At 38.8% G+C, this 24,571-nt stretch overlaps 1 protein-coding gene across 1 annotated transcript in view; it reads right to left on the bottom strand.

The window, feature by feature from the left end:
- Nucleotides 1-24,571, bottom strand: part of ITGA9 (integrin subunit alpha 9) — a 244,396-nt gene that overhangs the window by 65,407 nt on the left and 154,418 nt on the right. The window contains exons 19-23 of the mRNA XM_042044551.1: nt 15,136-15,222; nt 13,702-13,781; nt 10,382-10,471; nt 7,557-7,665; nt 5,584-5,691 (exon numbers count right to left, since the gene is read on the bottom strand). Coding sequence (XP_041900485.1) covers nt 5,584-5,691; nt 7,557-7,665; nt 10,382-10,471; nt 13,702-13,781; nt 15,136-15,222 — 474 coding nt within the window. The remainder of the gene's footprint in view (nt 1-5,583; nt 5,692-7,556; nt 7,666-10,381; nt 10,472-13,701; nt 13,782-15,135; nt 15,223-24,571) is intronic.

The following is a 24,571-nucleotide window of genomic DNA, read 5'->3' on the forward strand; positions in this document are numbered from 1 at the left end:
CTTCTGCCTCTCTCCTCACAGCCATCCCGGACCTGGCAGATGTACTAGTTTCTCCTGCAAGGGACAGGGCTCCTAGGCAAAGACAGATTCAGTTGATATCACAGAGATGTTCTACACTGGGGGTGGGGCAGGGAACACCTCCAACTGCCTAAGCAAAAATGTTTTGGAACAGTCATTTAAAAAGCAATTAAAGTGAAAGAGGCAGGAAGGTCAGAAAGTATCTGTAGAATTTTCTGTACAAATTTCTGTACAATACGTTCCCTGGAATGAATAATTTCCTCCAGTAATCTAGCTATGCCTTTAAATATGGTGCCAAAATATGTGTATGCCAGTGTGTGTGTAACAATCATTGAAATGAAGAGACTACAAGCAGGATGACTAATACAAAGGGCTGAAATGAATGTTGCTGTAAGTGCAAAATGTTCCTTTACAATCTTTCTGTCAAATGTGGTAACCAGCAGCAGCATGATCTGCTGCTGGAAAACGAAAAAATGCTGTATTGAATACAATCAGCAAATATTTCTGTCTTCACATGTTGGGACTGCACATATATGTCTCAGAGACAAGAGATGAAATGTCAAATGACATAAATAAATAACTTTAAACCATCTACCAACAAATAAGATGTTTTCTACATAATTATATCAATATACAGGCTTGCCTCTGTATGTGGAGCATGTGTTGTGAGCTTGATAATGTCAACACATGCCTCAAGGAACACTCACGCCCAACGACACTTTAGAGACCTTTGACAGTCCTTCTTAGCTTAAAGTTTTAAACACCAGCTTTGCAGCAGACAAAGCATCTTATTCCTATGCTAGAAAATAAAACCTACAGATAATAAGCAGAAATTACATTTAAGGTTTTAAAATTGACAATATTTCTTTTACATTCTATAAGTGAAGAAAAACCTCAATTAGTTTGGGACCTTTCATGGAATGAGACAGCAAGCTTTAACTCTTCTCCTTAACTTCTTTCTGCTCCTTACAGATATTACTGTGCAAATGCTGGAAGAAAAATTACATGACTGCTATACAAAATGGCCTTAAAAATGTAACCTGTCATCAGCCAGCACTTGCAGCTCTGGGACTGACTCCATTTTACTTTTTCAGTATTCACAGGAAGAGATAAATGTTTATTTTACACAGCTTTCCCTAATGAACATGACAAGCATTTCTAGAGTCCTATGCTCAGGCAGCCGTCAACTTAAAAGGCAACCTGTAAAAGTAATTCTCTTCAATTCTTCCATTAATTCATTCAGCTTTTCTTTACTTTTTCAAATCTTACTGATACCCAGCTATCATAAAGGCACAATCCAGGTCTCACCCATGTAGAAAGAGGTGTGAAGTGGATATGCCAAACATAAGAGGACAACTGGAGGACTTCTGTTTGTCCTTCCGAGAAGGACTTTTTATTTTGCTCCCTAATCAAGAAGTGATGGCCTGGGCTAACTGGCCCATTTATGGTTGATGGGGACAGGAGTCACAAGACTGAAGTTTAACCCATTTTCCACTCTCTGTAAATAATTCTCAAGATCTAAGTTTAGAAGCCTAGGGAAAATCAGGGAAACTAGATGGTTTCTGTATTATCAGTGGAGACTGGCAAGTGCTTCTCCAGAGCTGCTTCTATGCCCTTCTATCCATTAATTGCTAGAGTAAGAGAACATCGTAATTTAAATATATTCTATTAACAGCAATCACTAAAACAGTAATTACTAGACTTAGATATCAAGAGTTGCATGCAAGGAGGGACCTTGTCATCAAAAACCTGAGAATAGCATTTCTTTCCCTCTTTCTTCCAAATTCCCTTTTATATCATTGCCTAGATTGCAAACTTTCTGAAGAGATTGTCTTGCAACATATGCGTCTTACTTTTCAACAAGATTCTTATCTCAGTGATGCTGATAACACGTTTTTTTAAATTCTTGATATTGATTCACCCAAACAGGCTCTGCTTGGTCCCTCCAGAGGAGGGAAGAGGATCATCCAGTTCAAATAGACAAGTGTGGTTTCCAACTGTTAATCCCTCATAGTTGTATTTACCTTCAATGAAAATAAAATAAACCAGAAGGCAACAATCTGATCCAGCTCCATAAAGCCAGCAGCAGAATAATTCTGGACACATTGCTAATTTATGAGCAGCTTCAGGAAATACACCCTGGTTAACTTGGTAGGAATTCCCATTGTGAAAACCTTTTTGGCAATCCTAAAAAGCAGCTCCTTGGCTAGCAAGTCAGGTAGTGCTTCCCTTGCCCTTGTGTATCCCTAGCTGGATACACAAAGGAAATTACCGATCTTTTAGTTCAAAACCAAAAACATACACAAATACAGCAAGTACTGTTTTCCTTCCTGGAAGAATAGATAATCAATGGCTTGAAGAGTGGAAATATACTTTTCTGTTAAGACTAACTTCTTTTGTGAAGCTCTTCTATGTCATCATCTATACTGTTCTATCACAACACTTTTACTAACAAGCTGAGGTATTTAATTTCTTATGTTTTTAACCTGGCTGGTTTTTAACTTTTGCAAGAAAGCAAATACAAAAATACATAAAAACAAACAGCTACTAATTTGACTTAAGTACTTCCAAAATATCATTTACCACTGCAGAATCTGAGTATTTACTACGTAAAACCAGTGTCAGAGGTGAAATTTCCTAGATAAAATTATTTGAAAATTTCTAGTATCTCCTATTCATTAAAACATTTTAATAGGGAGGAAGTTCAATTTTTTGGGTTTTTTTTTTCCTAGTTTTCTTACAATTATCCATTTTTTTGTTTACTTCTGGCTTTTATTGTTGATTCATTCCCTTTATATATTGGGGGCTTTGTCGGGGGAAGTGCTGCAGAAACTGCAGTATTGCTCCCAATAGTCCTTGAATTGTGTCTGAACATCTCTAAGACAGAACTCCAAATGTCAAAATATTTCCATGATCTGAATTTGCCTCAAAGAAAATGTTAAAACAGTTTCTGCAATAAAGCCAAAAGATCAGAACAGCAGGAAGAGAGGAAGCATGAGGGCTGTCATTTCCTCAGACCAGCAGATAATACTTCCTATTAACACCTCCCAGAGATACAGACCGTTCCAGTGAACTATATGTGACTGTCTTCCTGCTATTAATTTTTGTGCCTGAAAGACTAGCTCACTCAACACAATACGAGGGAGTTTGCTCCTGAAACTATCTTGTGTGGTTAATGTGTATTTGAGACAAACTCTAGTGCTTTAACTATACATTTTGACTCATAAATTTCACTGCCTTACTGTGTATCAGAGAAGTAGCAATAGAATTACTAGCTTTAAAATAAAAACCATTATGTCATCAAATCCCAAGTGCTGTATCAACAGTGTATTTTACAGATAAATGACAATTCCTAATCCTCTGTATTAATGAGAGCTATTTTTAAAGTTTTGTCAACACTGACAGCGAGAATGGCTGGATCACAGGCATAAAGAAAATAATTACAGAAACACCTGCACTGTCTGAAAGGATTCTATTACCTTACTATCTTTATTGCAGTCTAGATTCTGGGAAGTTCAAAATAAGCAAAAGCTTGAAACATTTAATGACTATGCTTACAAAAGTTGTCTTGGAAAAACAGCTGTTCTAAACCATTTCCTAAAGTTCATCTCCTTTTAGGTTTCTTTGCTTAATTGTATTTGTTCTATGAAAAGTTGAAAATCTCCATGATTTTAGTTCCCTTTTCAGTTAATAAAAACTCACTGGGACAGAGGCAGTAGGAAAGAGAGTGGGATGCTTGCTCTGTTACAATAGTAAGACTTGGGATACATTGGTACTAGTAAGATTTGGGATACATTGGTTCAGTGCCTGGCTCTGACACAAATTTCCTGTGTAATGTCAAGCAAACTATTTGGTGTTTCAATTATGTATCTGTAACGCAAGGTTAACCACTATCCTAGACAGGATTTTCTTGGCTAACATTTATTAACATGCTAGAGGTATTTAGAAAGTCATGTAGGAGAATTCTACTGACCATATACCCAAAATCAGTAGTCAAAATTACTGGAATGCCAGTATATCAGTCAGACATCTCTCATAAAAACATACTTGCCTACTACCTGCAAAGACGTCTCACAACAGCAGTTTAACATTTCTACAAAAACATACTTCAAAGTACAATTCAGTCAAATAATGTGCAGAGAAATGCAACTTGTTGTTGGGAAAAAGCAATACAAACCATGCTAGCATTTATTACCACAATGCTCAAGACCACACCACCCAGCTGGAACCTCCTTTATAGGATGACTGACTTTAGAGGAGATATCGACATTTAGGGAGACAAAATCCATTAAGAAGATTCCCACCTCTCTGCAGCTGCTGTGAACACACCCTCTCTCCTACAGCACAGAGAGACCAGGGAACAAACAAGGAAATGGGTCATGGTGCTTTGGCAGACAATGTGCCAAAGAAAAGGTGATCTTCTGCATATAAAGCTGGACTATATAAACATTAAAAGGCAATGCCACAGAAAATGATACATATGCTGAAGAACTAATTAAGTCTGGTTGGAGAATTTACTCAATCTATACACTACTGTTGCTTCATACAATATCCCAATATGTTTCTCAGTCATTCTGTCTTTAGTGCCCATCTGTAAGCCATATCGATATTTATCTCACACCTTCCAACAGCAAAAATCTTGGAAACCTGCTTAGAAAGATCTTTCAGATCTATATTTACACATATTCAGTGACACTGTTACCTACATATTCGGTAATATTTTTCAGCCAAAAGGCTAGAAAAGTATTACCAACAACATGAAAGTATAATACTTCTTTTCAATTATTCCAAAGAGCTGGTTTCATTTCACAAAAGCAGATTACTCTGAATTCCAGCAATAAATTTACCTCAGTAGTAAGGTTTCCCCTCTTTTGGCCACTACAGTGTAAATGATGGTATTTTTGTGGTCTAACAAAGGCTTTGAAATAAATAAATAAATAGATAAATAAATAAATATTAGAAACTAAATTTAAGAATTTGTCTACCACAGTATGTTGAATTTCTTTGAAATTGACACAAAATAGTCTTTTGAAAAGCATTGTGTTGAAAGAATAACTTCCTCTATTATTTACATTTGTTAAAAGAACATTCAAAAAGAGCAAATTATAACATGGACTATAGCAAAACAGATATTGATAATGTATTCAGACCTAGCTGATGACCAAGAAAAAGCCCAGGGAATCTGAGTCAGCTTGATAAAGCATCCTACTGATAATACATCCACCATTTCATCCTCCCTCAGTCAGGGAGAACTGATTAAGAGACAATCCTCTTTGCAGGTGTGACTTGTGGAAGTATTCTCTATATTTCCTTCCGCATTAGCCTGACCTAGTTTTACACAGCATTGCAGGAAACCAAGAACATACAACCAGTTGTCTTTGCCCTAGGTGAGGGAGAACAGTCAACAGCTGGAGGGGTACAGCTACTTAAAATCTGGCCACAGATGCAAAGACCCTTTGTGTTAAAAAGCAACTGACTCACTGAGTTTTGGTGGACTTCTTTTGTTTTAGTCATCAGTAGGTCTCAGTGCCTCTCTGCGCTCAGAGCACATCGTAACATACTCACCATCATCTGCTGAATATGAAATATTTCGTCTCCAGTGGCAGAGAGGCGGTTTGGAATTGAAATGTTAAGAAAAGCTCCAGGAAGAGTGCTTGGTCCAGCATTGTAAACCTGTAAGAGAAAAAATGAATACAAATAAAATTACATACATGACTTCTCATAAATGGGAAGCTACTATAGATTCAGAGCTGAGTACAGGTAAATTTGAAGAAATACAAGTACTTTGCAGGTTTTTCAATGTTTTCAGACTAAGACTTATTTTTCAAGGGTCAGAATGAAGTCAGAGGATTAGCTTACCTAACAGTCTTCATGTACAGCTCACATATCAAAGGAGAAGCAGTTTTGCAGGATAATTGCCAGTCATCAATACAAAGGGCTTGTAATAGATCCAGTTACAGCAGCGAAACACAGCATCAGTTAATTTTGGCCACATCACTAGAGTTTGTTATAATAAACCATCCATATATTTTGCCACATCAGGAACCCATCTAATTGCCATGTGAAGTGTAATATATAAGTAACTCTTGAATAATGCTGAGATGCTATGAGGTATTTATTGAAAGCTTCTTACACCTGTCTTTTTAGTGTCCTCATCTCTTCCCTGTACTGTACTCTTCCCTTCCCTGTACTCTTATCAGTAGTGTTATAAATATTTTGATACTGGGGCATTTAGCAAGCCTGAATTCCTAGCACAGACATGTGTTTGTCCTCTTGGATAAAGGCTGCCCGCTCCTCTGCTCAATGACCATGCCACTAAAAAGAATTACTCCTCCACTTTTAACTTGTGACTTCATCTAAGATGTGGCATGTGAGTAATTAGGGCTCTTTACTCAGCATATGAAGAAAGATGAAAGAGAAACAAATGGCAGCAGCTTTAATCCTATGGAAGTGACATGCCCTGTTTGCAATTCTTGTCATAATATATTCAGATAAAGGACATATGCCATCCCTGCACACTGCAATAATGGTAGCCAATCAAGAACACATTGTACAGTGTTGTAGCAGGATGCTCTGCCTGAGTGGGGGTAAAACAGCTCAGACTAAACCCTATTTGTGAAAGTTACCCATGATGGATGGAGAAGAGTGGTCACACTGCTTTTGGTATTAAAGACTGCTGAGACCAGGCTGACTCATCAGTCGCAAAGTTAAACATTCAGACAGCATTTCCTGACAAAAACTGGTACCAGTGAGGATGTAACAGGCAAAGTTTCTGATAAAGGAATCAACAAATGATAGTACAGATAACTTGTCTAAAGCTGCTAGCCTAAAAACACATTAATGACAGTTGATCACTTTACACTATAAAAGCCCAGTCCCACTTTTTATCAGCAGGGACTTCTAACACACCACTTCCAGGAGAGTGTGGAGATTCTTCCCTTTAGTGGAGATGTCCCTCAAGGTTTCTCCTTGAGGCTGAGCAAAAGAGATTTGCCCACAGTAGTTGGTATGAGTGAGTAACACCAATCTCTACTTAACAATTATTAAGCTTTTAAATTATTGATTTAATAAATAGTGCAAAATAGTATTAGTAAAACTATCTATATTGTGTGGTAAATAATTCTGATTACAGTATTTTAGTCTAGTCACTATCATCATCAATTTAAGTAAATAATTTATGTTATGAATGTAAATATATTTTGTTTTGTCATCCTTAATCCTGCAGGAAAAAGTTACACAGTCTCTATTTCATCTATATAACCTTTAGACAAAAACAGTTGAGCAAGTCTGGGGCTAGAATTGGATCCAGTTACACCTAGTCTCCTCTCTGAGAAGTTTAGAAAGCAAGGGAGTCCTTTCTGAACCTCATAACTCAACAAGAGGCTCTTCTTTATAAACCTCATCCGAAGCTCCCATTCTGCCCATGACTGTGATTTGAAATCATGCACAAAAGCCCATACCACACCCAGAATTAAATAGATACAAAACAAGAATGTGCTGTCAAGCAGGAAAGCAGTCAAAATAAGGATGAGTTTTACCTGCAGTGTGAAGTTAAGAGACTGGAAAAGGCATTCATGGTTTTCCAACTGAACAAAGTTGGACGCTTTCACAGAATCACCATAGAAAAATGAAGTAGGGAAGACTTCTCTGTAAGATCAAGACACAGATATAGTAAGCTGACGTTGTGACCAAAATGAAATATATTTGTCTCTAGCTGAATTGCACCCCTTGCTTTCTAGTCACGTGAAATTCTATGGGACCATTTAACATTAATCTATTTTTGGTGATTTGATTTCCTCTTGGCAACATCAGACTACACAAGTGGCATCTCAACTGACCTGGGTTAACATCCCATCAATGAAGTAGACTTCTTTTGATTACTTATCCCTTTTTCTCCTTTCCTATCACAAAACCTCCTCTCTGGGGTCCCCTGCCATGGATGATTTGTGCAAGCTTGGATTAACACAGGAAATCATTGCACTGCCAAGTTAATCTGAAGCAACAGTATCTAAGAGGAATACTTTAAGATACATATTCACTAAAATAACATTGTAATTTTATTTAACATTTACATAGTGTTTCAGGAATAAACACTTGGTTAATTACCAAAGTTTTACTACCTGTATTGTTAGCAGATGGTTAAAGGAAAGAGTAGAGGGAGGTAACCTGCTTTTAACTAGAGTGGAGCAATCCAAGTTTCCTCAACCACTATTATAATCTAATCACACAATAAGATGCAGTAGGATTTTATCAGAAATTACTTTGCAGAAGCAAAACACAGTACCTGAAAATCCTGCAGAAGAGGACTAGGAGTGCTTTAAGCACCCTTTAAGTCTCCTTCAAATCTCAGGCTGCTCCACTGTCTGGAAAGGGTCCTGGTGTAATTTCAGACAAACCTTAGTCTTCTCTACTGCCTAAAACTCTGCTTCCTTCCCAAGTTGTCCTTTGGAGTCAGAGCATTTTGAGACAGGATTTTAAGCCTGTTTAGATACATTTCCTTTTTTCCTGCCTGCATCCTATGCCAGGGATTGATAGGGGAAACAGTGAAAGATAGATTTTCTCCTCCCATTTACAGTGTTGTGCCAGAAGATTTCTCCCCAGTACAGTACAAGCCATTCTGAGCTATTTATAACCAGGAATGAAGCTTGCTCCTCTAGATTCAAATGTAGGACAATTAAGCTAATAAAACAAGCTTCAAAAAGATACTGTCCAAGAAAAAGAGCACTACTAATGTTACCATGCCTGGGAATGTGCCCTCCAATAAACCCAACTTTTCTCTGCCAGTTGGACTTTTCTGTGAACTTCAATTAACTAAGCCTCATCTATGAGAAAGAAAAATATAATCCACACAGGCACTTGGGTGGGGCTTATAAATTCAGAGACCTTGTGCTTCAAAAAGTACATTTTGAAGAGAAAGAAGAGAAACCAATTTTTATTATATTTTGGCATGCAGTATTCTGTAGGTAACAAACAGAGACCTAAAGACAGAGATGAAAGCATTCATCTCCATAAAGCTGAACAAAAATCCATCTGTATCAAAGCACCAAGAAACAAGAGTTAAATTTCTAAAGAATTTGTAACAATGAAAGCATTCAAAAACTTCCAGAACATGCTGCTGAGACTGTACTCTCAATATAGAGGAGATTTTTGTCCTTGCTGGTCATCTTGTGAGGTTTGACAGCACACTTCCTTTCTCTGAGCAGGTTCAAATATACCTTTTACCCATTCTGACTGATGTTGGCAGTAATTAAGGATTTTATTTCTATCCAACAAGATGAGCTTTATGAGGCAAAACCCAGCCTAGGCCTTGAATCTGAGTTTATTCAGCTTTTCAATCCAATCACATGTCAGTGCAGGTTAACTTTTTTCTACACATGTAGCATAGTGGTCAAGGGTATATTTGACTTCTACTGATGCCAACCTGCACTGGTCATTTAGACAATACGAGTAGTCTGGAAGTTGCCATAGATGGTGGCTAAACCAGACACTGACTCTCTGGGGGCACTGTTGATGAGTTTTTGCTTCTCCAGTTTAGGAATTAATGCAAACTTTCTCGGTGTACATGAATGCTAATACATCTTCTGTGACCAGGTCCCCCAATTTCAACTCAAGCACTGTTTATGCTAGAGAATGGTCTGACTGTTGAGACTGACCACAAAGCTTTCATTCAAGGCATAAGATCGTGATGTCAAGTGGAAGGGAAGAGCCCCAAGTACAAAGGCAGGAATTTGCACGTGTGCAGCCTAAGGGAGAGAACACAGTGGCTACATGTTATACAAGTATTTCAGTCAAAGTGTGAGTGATGCTCCGCAGTTCATACTCAGATGCCTCACAGACTAGGGAATAGAGGAAATGGAAAAATAAACAGAAGCAAAAACAAATTCTGTTTGTGAAATTAAACAGAAAGGCAAACAATTAGACTTCACCAAGCTCCTTAAAATTCCAGAACATTTAACCATAACCTTTGGCCTGGTGACTTTCAACCATTTCCTTAAAGCCATGCCCTAAGGAACAAAATGTAGTTTACTTGTTATTTTTTAATTTAAGGTCCACCATATCTACAGCATCACTTGAATTCAAACATGATTACTAAAATAAATTTGATGGTAACTAATTAGCATTAATTAGGAAGTAGTGAGAATGAGGTAGTCTTGGAATGAATAAAATTTCCAGCTATTGAATGAGATTGAATGTCCAGAGTCTGGGACACAAGGAAAAAGCAACAGTCTGGCTACATGTGAACAAAGAGAAGAATTAATTTTTTCACTGGAAGACACTCAGATGTTATTCTTAGGATGATGGTGATGATGATGATGATGATTATTATTCTTGTTGTTGTTTTCATTTGGTGACTGGTACTTACCCACTGATCGATGAGTCCACTTCATGCATCAAGGGCACTGACAGGATTAGAGTATTATCATGCAGATATTCAGTGTGTTCTAGGTTTCCACTACGACAGAAAGGAAAAACAAACATACTGCAAATTGACAGCCTTTGCAATATATCACAGTTTCACAGCTACCATCTCTCTGCCTTGTACTCTGAGCCTCTCTATTTGAGATACCAGCTCCTTAAGAATGTTCACCCAACCTTGGAGAGGGCACACACAAAAAGCATGAATTTTGTGGCTGGGACATGAACAGGCTCATAACAAAAAAATGAATATTGGAACAAAGTGTGAATTCAAATGTCTATGGTAACTACAGCAGCGATCATACACAGTGGAGAGAAACAAGAACATTTAGACTTCCATGCAAGGGTTCATTTTCTCCCAGTCTGATTGCACATCAGTTTGTGACAGATATACACACCTCACAGAAGGACTTGACTCACTAAATGAAAAAATGCTTTCAGTGTACCTGCATTGTACTATAGCACTGCAAGCAGTTTTTGGGCAAGACCCTCGTAGTGAACTGGCCATAATCTCTCAGCAATTCCACCCTCTCCTTCCATTTCTTCCTGTACATAGCTGCCAAAATGAAAGCACTTCTACTTTACATCGTCAAAGGCAGTTGCCTCAGCCGGTCAAAATCAAAAAGAAGAAAGAGAAAAGTGAGCAATTATCTCTCACTTGAGTCAGTTTGTTTCAGTGTGAACACTTTATGTATGAAGTCTAGGAAAGGTTCTTGAAATGCATATCTAGCATGCAAACCTGCAACTATTCTAATTCTGATGATGAGTCTCCTTGTTGGGTGACAGCTCAGAACAACAATCTTGAAAGATTTGTTACATATATTTTCAATTTCTTCAGCAGTGACTCTGGAATCACTTTTTCCTTGCAGTTCGTCGGATTTACTCACAAATCAAACTGGCAAAACAAGATATGATCATATTTATTTGAGGACAGTATCACTGAGGCAACAGCAGGCAGTAAATTCCCAAGTGATACCATGCAGGTTATGAGTTGCTCAGGTTACAAAAATAGAGCCTTCTGGCTACGTACCTGCTTAGATACAGCTCAGCTTTCTGCAACTGACACATTTCCTATGTCTGCTGATAAAACTATGGCCCAGATAGAAAACCCCACAAACTTTCACTCCTGGGACAAAATGCCACTTAATAAAAGCTTTTCCTCTGAACAGGCTCACAGAAGAGTCCAAAATGGAGACATTTCTCATCCAACATAAATACTGAGATACCATGGTGGCAAACAGAATAAGCAAGTAGAATTCTGTACAGCGTTCATAGGTAAGTTCTTATGTGTTTCAAATGGAGTAAAGGTACTGTCAAAAAAGGAGAACACAACTCAGCGAATCTAGCTCTAGAAAAACAGTTCACACCTGGAAGCAAAGAAGAAGGTTTGTTGCTTCTTTTAAAACAACCAAATAGTGTAAGAGCAATAAAATGCAATGTTTACTTCTTTCTCCAATTGTTTCAATAACGAACCAGTCTCTTGTAACAGATTCTACTGCCAAATTTGCAGCTACACAGGACAGGCTCAAGCAGACACTTGAAGGGCAACCCTTGCTTTCCCATGACAGCGTGACATAGCTTCCCTGTTCAGCTATTTCTGCCAGACTAGCTCCAGTTCTATGTGGAAACAATGCCCTCGCCTATTGCGGTCTGACTGCAGCACAGATACTTTCTCTCCATTTCCCTATCAGTGACTTTACCTCAGGGCTCCCTGCAACTCTTATGGTAGAAAGATTTTGTTACACTTATTTGACAGAGAGTGAATTGAACAATTTGCCTAAAGTCACAGAGGAAATGAGGGTAATCAGCATCGAGACCTGCACTACTCTCTTTGGAGGTTCAGCTGAATCCTCCAAAACATAACTATCCTCTCTCATCCTTCTACAATGAGAAACTTTCTTGTAATATCTCTAAGCATTCACTCAATGTGTAAAACTTACTGTTTATTTCTTTGCTCATCTAAAGGCACAGACTAACACTTCTCACTGGTAGGGTACAGAAATACAAGAAGTGATGTTATAGAGGGAAGTCCTGTGCTATCCAAGGTCAGAAAACACTGGCTGGGCAAATGTAAAGCACTGCTGACCCATCTTTGCACTAGCTGGCATTCACCTAGCAGATACTGATGTCTCTGACTGAGAAGCACCACAGGATCATATGAACACATGATGAACTTCTGATAGAGAATAAAACTTTGCTAGCATGCAAGACATGGTGACATGTCTCACTTTCAGGGTCTCATACCAGTCCCACATGCTGCAAGGATCTTGTTCTCACCTACAGCTGTTACTGCAGGGGAGGATTATGCCTTATGAGAGCAGTCACTCAGCAGCTGCTACATCTCATCTCTCATCTGTTTGTAGAGGTGTCATCCCATCTGGGAGGAGAATTCAAGCTGAAGATCCTGATTTGGATATGTAAGGATATGAAGTTGGCTCATTCACACAGTAAATGGGAGCAGGAAGTAGTCAAATACCCAACACATCAAAGCAGCAGCTCATGGCCAATGTTAATGCAGCTGTGCATTGGTTCCCATACAGATATCAACAGTGCTTGTGACTGAATCACCCATGCAGTCTGCTTCTGCATGGTACATCATCTTAGAAGGCAGAGAGCATGTGTCACACCTTTTATTCTGCCCAAGATAAAATGCCTATGTATGCCATGTTGCAGAGCTAACTCCAGCATGTATGCATACTTGGCATCACCCTACTTCAATGCCAACTTCAAGTGCCCTTCGGGAAGTACCCTATCCAGATGCTTTCCACAGTTTGTCATAGCTCACTGAAGAACCAGAGGGGTACAAAATAGATCCGTGACTATAGAACCTATGAGTGGGATCCTTGGCCATCTGATTAAAACATTTATCTTTTTTGGTTTGCATCCTAGCATGTTTATTTCATTCAAATGCTGGAACAAATGGGTCTATCTTGTGTTGATCATCAACCGTAGCTGAGCTGAGCTTGATACATGGCCCAAAGAGATGGCCACTGAAACACAAGAGCCTTTCAACTGAGAGAATACAGAATGATCCTTCAGAATTGCAATTACTTGGCAAAGAAAACCTATGTATGATCCTACCTCATTTTTCAGGAATCTTCAATACATAGTTCCTCTGCATCACCAAAACACATGCATTTAGCCCCAGTAATTTAACCTAATTTACTACACATATGTATATCTACAGCTATATCATGCAATTGTCAAGCACACATAATACACACTTCGTGTAACAAAGAATATCCAGATGTAAAAATGTCCCCTTACCTTTGGGCAGTGACAAGGAAGGTAAGTGTTTCTTCCTGCCCAGTCAAGTGGCTTGTGTCAAAGATCACACTGAACTCATACTGCGCAAAGAAAAAGCAGTATTTAGAGACACTGCGTATTGTTTGAAAATGTATTTGTTCTGAAACTTCATTTATATTTTACTGGCCTAATTGTACAAAAGTAGCATATTTTGATACATGTAAGAGAGCTTCATCTACTGCAAATTAGTTTTAAGTCTTAGTAATTGTGTTTCTCTTCAAATACTATATAGTTTGTCTTTTCCTTCATTAAGAGAAGGCCTTTACTAGAATTGCCATTCAAAGGTATTTCTTGAGGAGATCATCTGCCTGGGAATAAGTCTTCCAGTACAAGCAGATCACTACCCGAAACCATCTCAGCACTGCTCTATATGTCATTTGCTGATGGAGAGATTTTTGGGGGAATAAAGTTCACACCACAGGCCTGCACAGAGACTTGGAGAAAGTGGCAGAAGCTAAAGCAACATTCAGGACACCCATCATAATGGGTGAAAACAAGTGCTAATTTTGAAATAAGAATTTTACTTTGATGAATAACTTCTCCATGTGATTTTTCTGCCCAACTCCAAAACAGACTTCAGCCAAGTGAAACAGTGTAAAAATTAATTGTAATTTCAATGGGGAACATTCTTACATTCTAGCTAGTATTTTGCTGCTGCATGTAGTTTTTCAATTCCATTTAAAATATTCTTTTACTTTTTCAAAATAGCATGAAACAGTCAATAAAAAACCAGAAAACAAAAACTTTTATGTTGGGTCAAATGATGCATCAATTCAAATGGAAAGGATTTGCTTTTGAAATTGAAACTTTCTGAAAAATTTCAGACTTTTTTTTCAGGTCATCCTTAAGTTATTCCTCATTTTCTCACCTTTCTGGGTTGGTCATTTATACAGATCAGTTTAGCAGCAGAAAGAACCCAGCTGGATTTTAAACATTATGAGATAGTGTATCTTCTCTTACAGAACAAAACCCTCTCTAAAAAATCTACCAGAAGACCATAATATGAAAAAGCCATTAGTACATTTTCCTTGTAATTTGTATAAATCCAGATGCACTTTAATGTGAAAGAAGACAAAAAAACTCACAGAGGCAACATAAGTAAGATGGAGAGTCCTTTTCTAGTTTTCTGCAGAGGAAGCAGAACTGCAGCTGCAACTCTTGCACTATTTTTCAAAGCCATTTTATTGCAGTGCCCAGGGCACTGTCATTGGCTCTGTCTGGAGGGAAAGAGGACAGCTAGTCCTCTGTAGCTGTGAAAGGCTCCAATATCTGGGTTAGAAAGCTAGAGAAAGTACCAATCACAGACGTTTAACAGAGCAGTTGACTTCCCAGCCACTCCTTGGAGACAGAGGTAAATGAACCATTATTCTGCAAATGGAAATGTCACAACGTTACCCTAGATTTGGATCTCATGAAAGGAAATCCCACACTGCACTTGAGGAAATCTGACTCCAGTAACTCACAAGTAATGCCCAGCTCCTCCTGCAAGAAAATAAAAAAGAACATGAGATTACAGATTTGGGGAGAAAAAAAAGATTGCTAAGAAACACCAATGTGATGAGGTACTATAGAAAATTAAATATTTCCCATCACAGCACCATATTGTACTTTCTTATTCCACATCAGTCAGACCAGCATTGGGAAGAAGACAGCCATCAGAACCTTTCTCTGAGAGATAGATCATAAGGAAATACTGAATGACTAAACACATTCGAGTCAGGGGATCAGCCCAAATTCTTGGACAATTCAGTTCTTCCCTCTGTTTACTAAAAGAAAGCTTTCAAATGATCCAGAATATAGGTTTTCCAAGGTAGTTTTTCCAGGTACCTGTACCATAAAGAGAGAACTGCGTTGGGAGACAGTGACCAAACCATGCCATACACAGATGCAGAAGAGAAAGTTAATCTGGTCCTGGCGACATTCAATGCCCTGATCTCTTGCTCTGGTCCACAAGATGAGTCATGCTGGTATGGATACTAACCTTCTTTAATGAGACAGTGGTGGCATAGATAAAGTAGAGGAATGAGCATCTCCTGATGCTAAACACTGACTATGGATATTGTCAATAATTCAAATGCAAAAGGTTAGAGCAGCCCTATCCTGCTTGACTGGTGACTCCACTACAGCAGAAGTACTTCTGTTGAATGGAGAGTGTTTCATTGCTCCATAAAATAAGTGCCTAGCTCCAGATGAGCACATTCTCATCACCAGATTATCAGGGAACAGTTTAATACTCTGCCACTGTGGGCACGTCCATCTCACTAAACTTTAGAAGTGTGATTCAGCTCTGGAATCTGATATACGCTTTTAAGTGCCTACACAGCAAGTGACTGCTATGTGATCTACATGTCACTGTAGTCCACTGTAGTCAAAGGATGTAGAAAACAGTCCAGGAGACCAAATGCAGGAGTTTAACTTAGACTGGGTTGGATACCTCTCTAGGCCCTGCTGTTGATTAGATCATCACCCGAACTATAGTACTTATGGTATGTGCTATAATACAAATGCCTAAATTTTAGATATCTCAATCTATAAATTAATTTTATTCCAGACATGCAGCTGAGAACCTCTTTGCTACAGAACTGTTGTAAAGTATTTGAACCTTGATAGTGTGCCCCAGACAAACCATTTTTAGTTATTTTTACCAGAGCCCTCAGAGTGAGACCAGGCTAGAGTTACCCTCACTGGCTTCACCTGGCATTTCCACCTTCAGCCGCAGCACATCAGCCCCAAGAGGGTTTTTAAGCTCCAGTCTGAAAGCTCAAGGAGAGAGGTTTATATCTGTTCCCTGTCCTTTGCTGTTGTGTTGTTTGGATTTTGTGGACTAACTTGGCTGCTGATCACCGAATGGGTTTTGTTGTTGTCATCATCTCGATGCTGCTTGCCTGGGCCAGGAGCCCCACCTGTTAGAGCCCTCAGGAATTCTTCAAGGACTGAAAGATAAACTGTGCTAAAGTGGGAAAGAAGAAGCTGAAAAACTAAATACCAAGACAGCAAGGAATAGACAAAAAAGGACTGTGCTGCGCTAGATTAAAACCAATCATATTATCAGAAAAGTGTGTGCGGAGCTCATGGACAAAATAGAGAAACCAATCAAGCAATGTGAGATCTCATGCACAGCAGTTGCAAAATGTATATGTACTGTATTATGTATAAGTAGGTAAAATGTATAAGTAAGTAAAATGTGTAAGTACTGTGTTATGTAGAATTTGTAAAAAGTGTAAGTAAGTAAGAAAATGTATAAGAAGAGTAATATGTATATGTATAAGTAGTATAAGATAAGCAAGTGAAGTGTATAAGTAAGGTATTATGTCAAAGTTGTGAGATGTGTGAACACAGGGGTATTTTAAACAATAAGACGCTTCTGTGTAATCATATTGATTCGTTGATCAGAAGGCATGAGTTCTCTCACAGAACACATGATTTATTTGACCTATTTTCAGCATTTATAGCAGTTTGCAAAGCTCATGCTCTGTTTCCTTATGTACATTTCCTCAGTTACTTCAAATATGCATTTAAAAGTTATATTCTCAGCTGGAACAAGCATGAGTGGAAGGAGCTTCCCAAACCATGGACTTGGGTTATACACATCTCCAGGAAATGCCTCTCTGCCTTTCACATTCTGACCTGAGCACAACATTAGTGCTCTACAGACATTTAGCTTCAAAATCATGGTTCAAATCAGGGCACATTTTTCTAGAAAATGATAGATCAAATACTATCTTTCTTAACTGACTCAGACAGTATTTCACTGGTTTCATGAGAGGTAAAAATAATGTAAGGAAACAATCAGTGCATACCTGGAGATGCCTAATGGAGTGACATTACTGCAATACTACTAAAATGCTAGAGGAGTGGCCTCCCCATTCAGGAAAATACATTTCTCTATGGATTTGCTTCCTTGCAATCTTTAGTAGGCTTCTATTTCTGGAAATATGAAAAATGGCACTGCTTAGCAAATCAAATATGTAGTTTCAGTAGTACAGAGATGCCATCCACTGTGTTAGATTTTTCTCCTCTAAATGAACACAAAACAGAAAAACAAGTGCTTCATGGGTGAACCATCCCTTCCACTAGCATTTTCCTCTCAGGAATCTGAATGGTTCTCAGTTTTATGAGAGGGATCAAAGGAACACAAAATCTGAGCAGCTGCATAACTAAATGAAAAATTTCACAGCTGTTTCCCCTGGAAACATTCTTGGTTCTTGGTTGTTCAAATGTCCCTTGCTAACTGGGGCAAACTATGAACTCTCTTTCATCAACGCCTAGCCTGTGTTCTTTCAAGAGGGGTTTCTAATTACATAGCTGTCCAGTATGGTGACAGTGACCAGACAGACCCAAGAGACTGTCTCCTCTCCTCAAGGCCATATCCCTTCAGAGATGCCAAAGGACAGGCTAACTGAGAGAACTCTCATATTGATAACAGAAGAAGAGCATTCCTTCTTCATTTTGCACATTGATGCCTTTGCAGACCAGACAGCTGGCAGATGCCCATAGTTTTATTGCCTTTAAAAGGAAATGACAAGATAATGTTGCATTGGTTGGTTTTGCTATTGTTGCTTGGAAAAGCTTAACAGATGCAGGAAGATTGACTTGAATGACCTTCTGGCTTCATTAGCGTACCGTCCAGTTTAATCATTAATATTAATACAACATTACTGAAGTTCAGAGTGGAGATTATGAAAAGAGTATTCCCTGAGAAGGTAGTTGATCACAGTAACAGGCTCTCCAGGAAAGTGGTCAGGGCACCAAACCTGTCAGAGCTCAACAAGTATCGGGACAGTGCTCTTGGTCACGGTTTAATTAGGGAGTCCTGTGAGTAGCAGGGAGTTGGATTTAGTGATCCTTATGGGTCCCTTCCACCTTGAGTGATTCTAGTAATGGTCCACAACAAAACATTTCAATGCTAGGAAACAGCAGAAGTAAGTTTGGCTGCATCATACTGGTTCAGCCTTCCACAAATTTATAAATTAAAGGCTACCCAGAAAACTTTTCCCATGAACTCCTTGGCTTGCTCTGTGATTAAGATGGAGAAGCTCAACTAATGAGTAAACATTTTGGTTTTCCTTGACTGCGCACTGTTTGGCTTCAGGCTTTAATTTCAGTCTGCTGTTCTGGAGGCAGAGAAAATTGTTTCTTTATGTGGTTTCCTACAGCGGTCAGCTCTCTAAACTCAGTTTTCACACTGTTCCAGGAGGCTGAAGGGTTGGTGCTGTCTTATCTTACAAATAGGGAACAGCAGTGCAACTCAGGGCTTACGGAATTTGCAGATACCACTTCTCGCTGATGTTAGGTCATGGTTTTAGTGAGCAATGCTTCCCTATGGCTATACAACCCATTTGAGAAACTCAGCTTACTGCATGAGCTTCATAGCAGTTTCTAGTTTGCATAGAAAACACAGCCAAAAGGGTTGGCCGTTTCCCTTCCGGCAAGACAGTGTGAAGCTTTATCTGGAAAACTTTCTTTCTGAAACATTTCAGAGTGTTATATACTCTTAGTCAATCAGATAAATAGTCAGATAATTAGTCAAATGACTGTATTATTACTTCATAGCAAATGTTGACCTGCTTCAGAGAAATATGAAGCTCAGGCTGGCTCACAGTCTATTTCTCTAAGTTCCTTATCACAGAAAAAAAAAGGTTCCTCATTATTATAACATGAGCAATGAAACAGTCAAGTTCAAGATAATGAAACTGCCTCAGCTTCATCTTGACTAACCATTTTCAAATCAGACCCCATATGGGTTTTTTTCCAAGTGAGTCTTGCATAGCTCGTAAAGGATGACTTACTGACTAGCCAATATAACCTGACCATTCTCTCCCTCACTTATGTCCAACCAAAACCCTTCAATCTTCCTGACCCTCATCTAGCAGTTCACATAATTATATTCTGTTTTTATTTTTTCTACCCTTAGTGTCATTCATTTTTTACCCAAAGGTAGAAAAACTGCCCTGAACTGATGTTGGCCTTGGCCCCAATCCAGAGTCATCACTCCGCTTCCTCAACTTGCTCTCCACTCATCCCCACCCAGGACTGGCTGCAAGTTCCTTGCCTAGAACATCTCCTTAAATAATCATCCCCACCCCACTAACTGCCCTTCAACACTGGTACTCCAGTACCACGCTTTTATCTATCTGACAACTCTTCTACCATATTATGACTATCAGCAAAAGCAAACATATATAAAAGTACAGGTCATTTGTGCCATTTTGCATTCACCAGTGTTCTCACAGAGAAAGTGTGAATTCAATTATTCTAACACTCATTTATGCCCTGCCAGGTCTTTGCTTTTCTAAGCACACAAGCTATGAGTACATACTGCATCTGCAGTGTCAACAAGGAGATGCAACAGGACAATACTAAACAGGCAAAAAGGATATGCCAGATGTGGCTCTCAACAGAAAGTTATATTAATTTCTGAACTTAAGGCCACTTCTGTACTTCTCTGAATTCTGCTGGCTATCTGCACCAGAGTTCACTTCATACTTCTAAAAACTCTTCTGATTACCTGTTATTTTTTAAGGAACTTTTGACTAAAACCACCAATGAAAGGCACTGAAACTTCATAGAGGAATTCTTAAAATAATCTGTATAATTTTAAAAGGGAAAAAACCTCAAGTTGCTAGAAAATACATTTGCCAGCAGTTTATATTTCTCTTTCCTTAGCCATACTCAAATTAAAGGTCTTTTTTATTGTTGTTGTTTAGATTGAAAAAAATCCTCCTCGCAAATCTTGGCTACTAGCGCATACATTCTGATGAGAAAATGTCCTGGCATTGATAATATGTTGGCAGAACACTCCTGTTCTGATGATGTTGAAAATTTACTTAACTTGTTAGGGTTTTTCTTGTGATGATGTTTGTTTTCCAAAGGATACAAAAGCAGAATTACAAGAGCGAGTACCGAGGAACCCTGCATTTGTTGTCAGAGCACACACTCTTGTTACTGCTTTCCTTGTTGTTACTAGTTTTCTTGCTCTATAATGCCTGTCTGTGAACTGGTGCACTTGACGCCATAGAGGATCATGAGCAGTATCCTCATCCAAGAAGTCTTAAAACAAATACCCTAAGAAAATATCACAAGGGGAGGGCTACTTGCACAGTCCACCTTATGCTATGATAAGTCTCAAAACTTAGGTACTAAGCATCTACCTGCTATATCCTCTCTGGCATACAGACTTTATCCCCACTAGCTGTTTGGAAATTCTCTGACCTGCACCAAAGGTAGAGACTTACACTGGGTGCTTGGAAAATTTGCTAAATTTGTACAGTTTTTTTATTCTCATCATAGACCCTGACTAAAAGGCATACTTATACCTCAGTAATTTCAGTGTGAACTTTTTGTGAGAAGGGACACTTTCCTAAATGAGAGTTTATATGAACACCTGGAGGTTTTGTTCCACACAACAGGACAATTACATAGACTTGACCTGCATTTTAAGAGCTTCTTACTTTTGAGAGATATCACAAAACATACGTCTGTTCTGGTAATCTGCTTCCTACACACGTGGCTTGCAAAGCTGGGTAGAACAAACATGTCAGGAACCTAAAATAAAGGCTCATCTCTTGATGATGTTTGAAATGGCTCCTTCAAATCCCTATTCATGATCTTGGTCTAAGCCCTTCAGCTGTGCTATCAACAACTCATGAATTTCTCTAGGGTTTGGAAAGCAAAATTTTTGTTTTGCTCCTACTTATCTCTCCCTGCCTTGCAAATCTGTAAATGTGAATCTCTTCACTAAGGCTTCAAGGATATAAAGATGTACCAATTAATTTAACAGCCACCTCCTGAACATACTAATGTACTTTCTTTCCACAGCAAAGTGAGGCACAAAAGATGTGGGTCACAGTTATCCACATATACAGTGCAATTACAGATGCCTGAGCTCATAAAAGGTTAGGGATATTTTTCAAATAAAAAGTCTGGCTCTGACTGAGTTTCCTTATGACTGACAGCAAGTACAGCTCAGAGTAATTTAATCTTGGAGGCCCCCTCGTGCATACAGCTTAGTTATTCTAAGACAAAATTCCACAGGTACCACACTTTCCTCCAAAATAGTGCTTCATAGGATATTTTAAAACTGCAAGAACACAAAGAGGATTAGTGGTATTACTGACTGGGAACTGACTGGCATTATGCAATAACTCAAGATCATCTGAAATTACTGAAATGGTGCATCTGATATACCTCAGACACTGTTCCTCTGATTATCATCCTCAAAAGCCCTTTAAGCCTCTCTTTTCTTCAGATAACTAGCAGTCTGATGTCTGCTTTGTGTCTTTGTCAGCCGTACTCTCTGGTAACTGAGCAGACAGTATTTCCTCTGTGTTTCTGGGCTGGACCTTGCCACGCACAGACCTTCCCCAACTCCATTAGTTCACAGCCAATGTCAAAGGCATCAGGAATTCACTTTCACTTGGAAATCTCAGTATCTCACAAAATGAGCCTGCAGTTTTGGGGTTTGGTTTTTTCTTCTTTTGCTCATCTGTTACAGGAGTTCTAAATGCACAAAGCCTTCAAACAGCCACTGCCATCAGTTCCCAACTCTCTCAATACTGCACAACTCAGGGAATGGATGGGGGGAAGCACAGAGAGAGCTGTGCACAGTGTTGGGATGCACTGCTTCTCTGAGATCAGCTTCCTAGGCAGTGTCGATGGCACTCAGTGGTGGCACCAGGCCACCTGGGAAGGCTACAGTGCTTCTCACAAACTGTGAGTATACATTGCAGGTTGGGGGAAAAATTGTCCTGTTACTGATAGTAACTCTGAAGATAGACTGCAGTAGTCAGCACAGGTGGCCATAGCTTATAAAGCAATCATGGGTCCAGGAAATAGTTTCATGTGCATTTCAAGGAGTTTCTCCTCTCAGACTGAAAATCCCATGAGTTTTGTTCCACTTTTTGGAAACATAGTTTACTTGCCAACTTCAAGCAAGCACTTTGTGGTCAGAAATTCTTCTGTGTAAAGTTTTCCACTTGCCAAAGCAAAGTGGGTGATGGAATCACTCAAAAGGAGGAAAAAGATGTTCATGATGGAAAGAAATTAAGATGTCTCTTTTAACATAACAGTTCTGGATCTCAAGCTTCAAACATTTATTCTCTTGTAAGTAATTTCCAAACACAGGTGGAGTGCCAGTAACAATATAAATAACATGAAGGCCAAGTCAATGATAAATCAGCATCAATAGCAACTATAATAGGAAAACTAATGTTAATCATTACCTGCTGGAAAAAATATTACAGAGAGGGAGTTATAGACTCAATATAAACTTGCTCATCTAGACGTTGTCATGAAACTAGCATTAACCTAACCTCTTGAATGCAATGATTAAAGAATACTGGATATCAAATCAAATTATAAAATAGAATAAAAGGATTTTGTGTGTGTACCGCAAAGGTCTGTTTTAAAGATATCACAGGGACTGAAAGTTTCCCTTTATTTTCAACATATAGATACTCCCCTAGCAAAAACCACATCAAGAAATATGAATGTCACACCCCGTAAATTCTGTGAACTGCTGTTTCACCAATTGACCCTCACCATCCCAGTGCTTAATGAGCAAGCAAAACTACATACCTGAGTATGCTGACATGCACACAGCCAAATGCACTTATGAAGATTTGGGGCATCTGGACCTGTATTCTGATAAGAAATCAATCCTTTGATTCATTATCAAAGAAAATAAATTTGAGAGGGGGCTGGGGAACCTTAACAGTTGTTTGATAAAAAGAACTAGAGGGGAAAAAAAAATTTCCTTTGGCATTAGGGAGAAATTTCCTGTCCTAGTAAATGCTGTAGGCACACCCCACTCCAAAACCATCAAGCCTGGCTTCAAACATCTTGGATTTGCTCCTTATTTTGAAAAAACGACTATTTCTGTATGATTAATTAAAGCCTCTCACCTCTTCTGTTTCTTCCCTGGATGGAACCTATTTTATAGATAGCTTACTGATCCCATCCAACACAGGAAATATTTGAGTAAAAAGGGAAACACAAAATTTTTTTCTATTTAATGGATATTACCAACTCTCTCATAAACTTTTATTTTAACTGGTGAAAAGCTATTGCAGCAAATTTTTAAAGCACAGAACCTCAGAAGCTGAAGAGGCAGCAGAAATTGTTCATTCAGCTCAAATGAGTAAGCCCCAAAACAATGTTCAGAACCAGTCAACAAAATCAATCATTTTTTTTGTTTCTCCCATCTTTTAGGGGATGTACAGGGCAGGTGGTGAAACTATAAGGAGGAAGGGAGAAGTTCTTCCTGAGAAGTTCCACCTCCTTTGCTGCCACGCTCTCATTTTAACAGACCAATTAGACTCACAATGACTTTTGCTGTACAACACTAGCTAAATATTTCCTTTCCCTGCTTGCTGAGAACTGCTGAACTTAGTTTTTTCAAGAAAACAATACAGGAATGTAGTGGTTTGGCCCAAAATACTCATTACTGTTTATCTTCTGTGAGATAAGAATTAGGAGAAACACAAAGCAGGCACCAAACTTGAAAGAATATAAAGAAGTTTATTAACAGACCTAAAAGAAGAAAAAAAAATCATACCACACCTTCAGAACTCTTCTCCTCCCCCCACCTTTTCCCTTCTCCAAGTGACAATGTAAAAAGACAACCCTTGAGATGTTCAGTCTGTTTACCACTTCCATAATAACCTTGTTCAGTCCATTTAGGAAGAGGAGTCTCTCTTGCCCATGCTATGAAAACATTATCACAGCGAGACAGCCGCCCACTTCCAAATAACTTTGCTCAGTCCATTTAGGAAGAGGAGTCTCTCTGATCACATGTGAGTCCCTTCCCCCAACTTGCAGCTTTTCCCACAAC

Source organism: Corvus kubaryi, unplaced genomic scaffold (assembly GCF_017639235.1).
Source record: "Corvus kubaryi isolate FWS band 111438036 unplaced genomic scaffold, C.kubaryi_AGA036_p1.0 37398, whole genome shotgun sequence".
Lineage (NCBI taxonomy): Eukaryota > Metazoa > Chordata > Aves > Passeriformes > Corvidae > Corvus > Corvus kubaryi.